The sequence below is a fragment of the Grampus griseus genome (genome assembly GCF_964374135.1).
Source record: "Grampus griseus genome assembly, chromosome: 14".
NCBI classification, from domain to species: Eukaryota; Metazoa; Chordata; class Mammalia; order Artiodactyla; family Delphinidae; genus Grampus; species Grampus griseus.
The window spans coordinates 7,100,861-7,110,484 of NC_139008.1; the positions used below are offsets into that span (position 1 = coordinate 7,100,861).

Genomic DNA, 9,624 nt, shown 5'->3' on the forward strand with positions numbered 1-9,624 from the left:
CCCGCCACCTCGGAAACAACAGGATTGCCCATCACCTCAACAACACAAATAACCAAGACTGCTACCACAGATACAGTAACGACACCCACATCAACGACACCCGCCACCTCGGAAACAACAGGATTGCCCATCACCTCAACAACACAAATAACCAAGACTGCTACCACAGATACAGTAACGACACCCACATCAACGACACCCGCCACCTCGGAAACAACAGGATTGCCCATCACCTCAACAACACAAATAACCAAGACTGCTACCACAGATACAGTAACGACACCCACATCAACGACACCCGCCACCTCGGAAACAACAGGATTGCCCATCACCTCAACAACACAAATAACCAAGACTGCTACCACAGATACAGTAACGACACCCACATCAACGACACCCGCCACCTCGGAAACAACAGGATTGCCCATCACCTCAACAACACAAATAACCAAGACTGCTACCACAGATACAGTAACGACACCCACATCAACGGCACCCGCCACCTCGGAAACAACAGGATTGCCCATCACCTCAACAACACAAATAACCAAGACTGCTACCACAGATACAGTAACGACACCCACATCAACGACACCTGCCACCTCGGAAACAACAGGATTGCCCATCACCTCAACAACACAAATAACCAAGACTGCTACCACAGATACAGTAACGACACCCACATCAACGACACCTGCCACCGCGGAAACAACAGGATTGCCCATCACCTCAACAACACAAATAACCAAGACTGCTACCACAGATACAGTAACGACACCCACATCAACGACACCTGCCACCTCGGAAACAACAGGATTGCCCATCACCTCAACAACACAAATAACCAAGACTGCTACCACAGATACAGTAACGACACCCACATCAACGACACCTGCCCCCTCGGAAACAACAGGATTGCCCATCACCTCAACAACACAAATAACCAAGACTGCTACCACAGATACAGTAACGACACCCACATCAACGACACCTGCCACCTCGGAAACAACAGGATTGCCCATCACCTCAACAACACAAATAACCAAGACTGCTACCACAGATACAGCAACGACACCCACATCAACGACACCTGCCACCTCGGAAACAACAGGATTGCCCATCACCTCAACAACACAAATAACCAAGACTGCTACCACAGATACAGCAACGACACCCTCATCAACGACACCTGCCACCTCGGAAACAACAGGATTGCCCATCACCTCAACAACACAAATAACCAAGACTGCTACCACAGATACAGTAACGACACCCACATCAACGACACCTGCCACCTCGGAAACAACAGGATTGCCCATCACCTCAACAACACAAATAACCAAGACTGCTACCACAGATACAGTAACGACACCCACATCAACGACACCTGCCACCTCGGAAACAATAGGATTGCCCATCACCTCAACAACACAAATAACCAAGACTGCTACCACAGATACAGTAACGACACCCACATCAACGACACCTGCCACCTCGGAAACAACAGGATTGCCCATCACCTCAACAACACAAATAACCAAGACTGCTACCACAGATACAGTAACGACACCCACATCAACGACACCTGCCACCTCGGAAACAACAGGATTGCCCATCACCTCAACAACACAAATAACCAAGACTGCTACCACAGATACAGTAACGACACCCACATCAACAACACCTGCCACCTCGGAAACAACAGGATTGCCCATCACCTCAACAACAGAAATAACCAAGACTGCTACCACAGATACAGTAACGACACCCACATCAACGACACCTGCCCCCTCGGAAACAACAGGATTGCCCATCACCTCAACAACACAAATAACCAAGACTGCTACCACAGATACAGTAACGACACCCACATCAACGACACCTGCCACCTCGGAAACAACAGGATTGCCCATCACCTCAACAACACAAATAACCAAGACTGCTACCACAGATACAGCAACGACACCCACATCAACGACACCTGCCACCTCGGAAACAACAGGATTGCCCATCACCTCAACAACACAAATAACCAAGACTGCTACCACAGATACAGCAACGACACCCTCATCAACGACACCTGCCACCTCGGAAACAACAGTATTGCCCATCACCTCAACGACACAAATAACCAAGACTGGTACCACAAATACAGTAACAACACCACAAAGTACACCAGACATCACGTCTTCAACCAATTTCTCTACAGGAAGAACAATGACACCAGCGAACACTGCGTCCACATCCTTGAGTACCACTGGTCCATTGACCCCCACCAGCGAACTCAGCTCCACACTCGCTCTTTCCAGCACCTCACCCACCCACACAAATATCATCCCATCTTCCCCTCCACCTTCCCCAACCTCAGAGCCAGTCTCCACTTCGACTGCAAACACTAGCCCTATGTCCACCCTGAGTACCACCATCCCCACTACACACCCAACTTCTGGCCCTTCAACTCCCACCACTCCTCCCACCAGGTCCACAACAGAAATCACCACTCCCACGCACACTGAAGCTCCTGTCACCTCGATCACAGCCACTTTTCCCATTCTAGCCTCAACCACAGAAGTAGCCCAGTCTGGGACCACAAGCGTGGTAACAGCACGCACCTCAATAACAGCTCTCAGTACTTCAAGTGTTTCTCCCTCAACACCTTTCCCTGAATTGATTACTTCTACTAATGCAATAAGTACCCCTTTTAGTACCATCATCTCGTCTTCAATACCTGAAATAACAATATCATCTCTATCTTCCATCAGCACAAGTTCACTGGTCTCTACGACAAGTAAGTCTTTTCCTACCTCCTCTCATGTCTACAGTACAGACATCACAGGGTCTTCTGTCACTGCTTTTCCTACTTTTTCCTCATCTGAAACTGCAAGAACTTCTCTCACCAATTCTCACCAAAATGGTAGCCGTCGTCTTACCCAAACCACCACCATGTTGACTCTTTCTTCCACTACCCAATGTCCAGAATCAATATCGGTTACAATAGTGTCTGCCTCTCCCACTACACCATGTATAGAAGTGGGTCCAAATCCTGAAGTTACTTCTACGCCCACCATCCCATTATCAGTTTTTACCTCTACTACTGAGAGGGCCACCTATCCCAGTTCCACCACCAGGACAACTGTGTTCCCTGCAAAAACGGACACTTCTACTTCCGTTTTCGAAACTGACCCCACTGACATGACTGATGCGCCTAGTTCTATCAGCACTGGAACCATCCCCATTAACACGGATTTCACGAGCACACAAAGACCCACCAGTGGCACCTGGATCAGCACCAACTTTGTAACTACTCCACGTGTGCCTGGCTCCACTAGCCTCCCAGTGACCATGAAACCAAGTAGCAGCTTTTCAACTACCATGATGACTTCAAGCAAGCTGACGCGCCCCACCTCACACATCACCAGCGCTCCAGGGATACCAGCGGCTACCACCAAGACTCTCTCCACCCTTACGTCACCCAGGACAACTTTGACCACGACTCAGATGACTACACAGTCTAGGTTGACCACCACCCCAGGTTGGATCTCCTGCCTCCATGTGGCCTCTCCTCCCTCTCCTGCTATATTCCCATGACCAAGGTCAATTCTGTCCTGAACTTCCTGTTTTCCTGTGCTCCCCAGGCACTTGTGACAATGGTGGCACCTGGATGCAGAGCCAGTGCTCCTGCCCCAGCACTTTCTCTGGCTCCCGCTGTGAGTTTGCTGCGGAACAAATAGATGTGGGTGAGTTGCTCTCTGCACTTTCTCTCGGGAGGTGCCACTGACTCTAATGGGCCCAATCATTTTGCTGAATCCCTTCATCCTTGCTTTCTGCCTCATGCTCTCCCCTACCCCATACCATGGCTAATCTCCACCCTCACCTCCAGGAGGTCGCTGGGACCACTTTCTTTCCCGGGACCTCCTCTCAGTCTGGGCTGCTTCGAGTTGTATTAGGTTCTAATTTCTGCTGTAACAAATTACCACAAACTTAGCAGATGAACATTGCAAATTTATTATTGTACAATTCTGTACATTAGAAGTCTGACATGAGTCTCGCAGGGCTAAAATCAAGGTGTTGGCAGGGCTGGGTTCTTTCTGGAGGCCCTAGGAGAGAATCCATCTCTTTGCCCTTTCCAGGTTCACAAGTGGCCCACATTCCTTGTCTCAAGGCCCCCTCGCTCCATCTTCAATGACAACAGTTTTGCATCTCTGTGCCTGTTTTCCATACTCACATCTTCCTCTGACTGATTCTGACTTCTGCCTCCCTCTTCCACTGCTAAGGACCCTTGTGATAATACTCGGACCACCCAGATAGTCCACATTAATTTTCCCATAATGAGGTCAGCTGGTTAGTACCCTTAAATCCATCTGCCACTTTGATTCCTCCATGCCATATAGCATAAGATATCCCCAGGTTCTGGGGATTAGACATAGGCATCTTTGGGGGCCATTATTCTGCTTCCCATTGGGGCAGACGTGGGAGAGACTACAGGCCTGACTGCTGGACATCCTGACTTTCAGTGTTTCTCACATCTCAGGACAACTCATTCCAGAATTCCTGCCTCTCTCCCTCCTGCTGTTCAGTCAGTTCTCAGGGAACATGGAGAGGGGCCATGGGATTAGCCTCTGGGTCAGGGTGGTGGTGGTGATATCAGACAGGAGTGGATGGTGAAGTGACCAGAGCAGGGAATGTTGTGTGCAGACAAAGTGGACGCTGAAGTGGGCATGGAGGTTTCTGTCAACCAGAAGTTCTCCCCGGACCTTAATGACAACACTTCTAAGGCCTATAGGGATTTCACGGACACCTTCCGGGATCAGGTGAGGGGGAAGGGGAGGGAACTCAAAGGTCTGCCCCTGGAGTTGAGCTTGGGTCCCTGCGTACCCTCTGGTCTGGATGTTCAGATGTGAGCCCAGGATCCTTGGCATTTCAGATGAAGAAGGTCTACCAAAATGTGGAGGGGTTCAAGGAGGTGGTGATCCTTTCTCTGAGGTAGGAGACCCTTCTGGCACTGTGGAGACAGTGTCAAGTGGTGGGGGGGATGAACTAAGAAGTGCTGGAGAAGACATCCCTTGCTTTTGGAATCGTCAGATGTCATAAAGAGAGGGATGGAGTGAGGATGCAAACGAAGCACTCTGTAGAGGGTATTTTTCAGTCATTTTCTGGAGTCATTTCTCTGTAGGAGGGATGTCACCCCTACTCTCAAAGCATGTTGGAAGGTGAATGATTCAGTGGGACAAACAGGGAGGCGGTGCATGAGGGATGGTGCCTGGTATCTGGTCTATAGCTGGTCTCTCTCTAGTTGGCACCTGGTCTGCTGGATGGGTCAGCAAGAGGGAGGCAGAGGGCCCAGGAGGGCCTGGTTTGATTATGGCTTGAGGCAATGCCAAGAGAATGTCAATCATTCCTTGTCCCACCTACTCAGGCTGATAAAGGCAGAGGTGCTGGACATAATGTGTCTGGAATCCCAGCTCAACGCCCACTTCCTGCCAACACCCGTATAGTTGTGGTTGGTCTGGAAGTGCCCTTCTACGGACCTATGATGGCCTGGGCCTGGGCACCTTTTAAGGCTCTCTGCCCCCTTGCCCCCCCTCAGGAATGGCAGCATTGTTGTGGACTACCTGGTCCAGCTGGAGTTACCCTTCAGCCTCCAGCTGGAGAGCGAGTATGAGAATGTGAAAGTGGCCCTGAAGGAGGAGCTCCAGACTTTCAGCCAGAATAGCAGCTGCGGGAAGGACCAGGGTGAGCAGAAGCTGGGGGCCTTGGGCTGCAGGGAGGGGCCAGGGTCACAGCCACCGTCCCAGCCTGCTCCACAGGGTGAACAGAAGCTGGGGGCCTCGGGCTGCAGGGAGGGGCCAGGGTCACAGCCACCATCCCAGCCTGCTCCAGTGCAGACAGGGTCCTTCTGGGGTCAGGTGCCAGCCCTGTGGTACCTCTGGCAGGTTGGGAGAAGAGACACAGGTCCCCAGCCAACTGGGTCAAGGATGGGGCTAAGGAGGGGCTCACCAGAACCTGGGTGCTGTGGAAGAGACAGTTCTGCTCAAGGTTTCCAGGGTGGCTGAGGACCCCTGACTATTCAGGGGACATGAGGGAGTCCAAAGGGGTCTTCCCTTGTTGCCCATTCACACCTCCTCCAAACTGACAGATCCCTCTCTGCCCCTCCCTGTGCCTCCCCCCAATTCCACCTGTGCCTCTGTGTCTCCCCCACCCGCCCCCAGTCTTGTGTTTTAAGCCTGATTCCATCAAGGTGAACAACAACACCAGGACGGAGCTGTCCCAGGAAGGTGAGAGGTTGGGCAAAGGGCTAAGTGGCTCCAAGAGGCCATGACCCCTCCCACAAGGGACATCTGTCCACTGAAATTCCCTAGGGAGGATGGGGAGACCTTCTGGGGAGGCAAGTGATATGGACTCGGCAGTGTTGCCTGCCTGGCCCTTGTTAGTAGCTTCCACCTGAGGACCAGCAAAGAAGGTGAGGAGAGGGTGAGGGGCCTGCCCTTCCCTCATCTAATCCCAAGGTCTACCCCTCGACATCCCACCCTCGGAAATGTAGTCCTTCTCATCCATTTTCAGAGTCATTTCATAGCCTGGCCCCAGAGTAGAGTGGATGAAGTCTTTGCCTCTGCAACCCTCTTCCTATCCCCCAGCCATCTGTCGCCACGCTGCTGCCGTGGGCTACGAGGATTTCTACTTCCCCTTGGTGAAGGAGAACAAGCTCCTCTGTGTCACCAAATGCACGGCGGGCGTGGACGGCGCCATCGACTGTCGTCAGGGCCAGTGCGTTCTGCAGAGGAGCGGTCCTTATTGCCGGTGAGGCCCCGCCCACAGCCAGCTGAGCCAATCACCCGACCCCGCTCAGCCGGCGCCGCCAGAGGCCCCGCCCCCTGGCCCCCGGGTCACCCACCTGCTAGTACCTGCGTGGTCCAGGGGCACTAGCGGACCAAGCCCAGGAGGTGGTGAGGGCGTGTGACCTGTGACACGCTCCCCGCAGCTGCTTCTCCACGGACACGCACTGGTTCTTGGGCTCGCGCTGCGAGGTGACCATCTCTTGGAAGGCGCTTGTCGGAGGCCTGGCGGGGACCGCGGCGCTGCTGCTGCTGCTGCTGCTGGGGGCGCTGAGCGTCTTCGTCGCGCGCTCGTGGAGGAGGCGCGGCCAAGGCGGAGGCCTGTGAGTGCGCTGGAGGTGGAGGGCTGAGGGCCGCAAAGGGGTCCCAGACCGGGCGGCCCTGCCCTGACGATGCAGCGCCCGCCTGGCAGGTCCTGGGACGACAGGAAGTGGTTCGAGACCTGTGATGAGAACACCGTGAAGACTTTTTCTAACTTGGGCTTCGAGAATGACAGAACAGGTGAGTCCTGTCTCCTGGGGAAGGGAGACGGGGGCTTCCCTGGGTACCATTTTGGCCTGGGCAGGAGAGGAGGACCTCTCTTGCCCAAGACAGGCATATACCTCTTGCCCCAGAGTTTGCTTCGTGGCTTCCGCGCCCCCTTCTAAGGCCCAGGTCGTGCACAGGCCGTCCCCGCAGGGCAGGCGCAGGGGCACAGGAGCCCCCTTGTCCCTGCCTTCCTGACGTTTCCTTCCCTCCTCTTTGCTCCCCACATCTTCCCTCTCCCCACCACCGCCCCCCCCCCCGCCCGTTCTCTTTTCTCTCTATTTAAAGATGAAAACTTCTATGTGGCCTTGGAGAACGTGGACACTAATATGACGGTGAGGGGGCAAGGTGGGGTGGCGGTAAGGAGTGCTCCCAGGTCCAGTTCCCGATGCCCCCCTTCTCAGGACAGGGGCCGTGCAGGGACAAGGAGGCGGTGACCTTCTAGCCGGCCTCTGCTGGGTGGCTTCCTCTTCTCACTGCCTGTCTCACAAATTCTGTGGCAGCTGCACTTCCACAAGCCTGAGGTGAACTTGACCTCTCTGTGAGCTCCACACTGCCTTCTCCACGCTGCCGCGGACAGTGCAGGGAACCATCTGCACTGCCTCTGAAGAGATGGCTGTGAACTCCTGCGGCTCAGTCTCCTGGTTTCCTTGGGCAGCATCAGACTCCCCCTGACCCCTATCCTTCTCCCAACTTGTGTGAAACCCACCTGGAGACCCAGTTCAAATCCAGGCTCTTCCACTCTGGGACCTTGGGCAAGTCAGTCACTTCTCTGAACCTCGGTTTTGTCACCTGTAAAATGAGTGTGGCCGGGCTTCCCTGGTGGCGCAGTGGTTGGGAGTCCGCCTGCCGATGCAGGGGACATGGGTTCGTGCCCCGGTCCGGGAGGATCCCACATGCCGCGGAGCGGCTGGGCCCGTGAGCCTGTGCTCCGCAACGGGAGAGGCCCGCGTACCGCAAAAAAAAAAAAAAAAAAAAAAAGAGTGTGGCCCACTCGTCCTAATACCTTGTGGGATTATTGTGAAAACCAGATGTGCTTGGTCAGACCTCTGTCCCAGTGCACCTTCCTGTGTCGGCCCTCATGCTTACATGGCTTCTCTGAGATCCCCAGTCCCCATGTCCTTCCCCAGGGCTCAGGCCTCCATTTCTCCTTTTCCTGGGCGCATGCCTACTGCCGGGTCCTCACCCTGTACATGCAACCAGCCTGCAGCCCGCCCCATCCTCCTACCCTCTCCTTATATAACTCCCCTTGCACCCCTTGCCCCCATCCCTTAAACTTTCTCCCCTCTGAACCCACTTCTTAAGTCACTTCTCCCCCACAGCCCAGTGCCCAGCCCTGCATCTCCCCCAGTTTCCGTACTTTCCCCTTCCCCATCCCTGTACCCTCAGCCCTAAATACCCCCCTGCCCCCCGCATCTCAGTGCCCGAGTCCTAAATCCTCCCTCCTCTTCTCCCCCCATCCCTAGCTAGGTACAGATGCCCTCTGCATCTTAGGACCCCCAGGTGGTTCTCCCTAGGCCAGGTCCCCCATTATGAGGCTCCATTCTTCCTGTTACCCCCAGGTCCCTGAGGATGAGAGGAAGTGGGGTCCTGAGGTGGGAGAGCTCCTCCAGCACCTCCTCCTCATTCCCCTAACTCTCCCTCCCCTCCCTCAGTGCTCCCCCCCATTCCTACCCCCTTCCCCACCCCTTCCTCCCTTCCTCTCCCTGGTCTCACCCCCATCCCTGCAATAACCTCTGGAGACAGAAGCCCCCAACCTCCTTTGCAGGAAGACCTCACTCACCTGGGGACAGGAAGTCTGCGAGTCTCCCGTTCTCCCAACTGAACATAATATAGCAATTATTGTAAAAGAAGCTGCTCTGTTTCTTTCTCTTTCTCACACTCTGGTGCTTCCACTCGGTTGAGGAACAAGGATGTCAGGAGATGTAGGAGGGCCTGGGAGCGCACGTTTCTCCCAGCAAGGAATGAAGGGTTCCGTGGGCAGCTCTCAGGGACCATGACTGTCCTCAAAGGGAACGTCGAGATCGGAGGACCCGTTTTCTCAGGGAATGGGTGGGAGCAGGTGGTGGGAGCCTGTTGGGTTTGTCATCTGTGCCCCTTGACGTTAAGAGCTTACGACTGAGTCAGGGAGGTGGGTGACTCCAGCTGAGCCAGCTGTCATTGGCGCTGATAGGTGAGCCAGGCATCCCGAAAGACCTTGAGACTGCAAACCTGGGTGGCAGACACACTCACGCCAGGGCCTGCCACGCCGGGGGCTGGGGCCCTC

At 54.3% G+C, this 9,624-nt stretch overlaps 1 protein-coding gene across 1 annotated transcript; it reads left to right on the forward strand.

Annotated features, from left to right (window-relative positions):
* Window positions 1-3,192: 3,192 nt before the first annotated feature.
* On the forward strand, window positions 3,193-8,059 carry LOC309832241 (mucin-3A-like; the record flags this gene model as incomplete). Its single annotated transcript, XM_082669865.1, has 11 exons — window positions 3,193-3,532; window positions 3,636-3,737; window positions 4,696-4,811; window positions 4,925-4,983; window positions 5,588-5,733; window positions 6,210-6,275; window positions 6,636-6,798; window positions 6,980-7,156; window positions 7,246-7,334; window positions 7,647-7,693; window positions 7,862-8,059. The coding sequence occupies 11 exons, from the start codon at window positions 3,193-3,195 to the stop codon at window positions 7,901-7,903; spliced, it is 1,347 nt and encodes a 448-aa protein (XP_082525991.1). The 3' UTR covers window positions 7,904-8,059.
* Window positions 8,060-9,624: the final 1,565 nt, after the last annotated feature.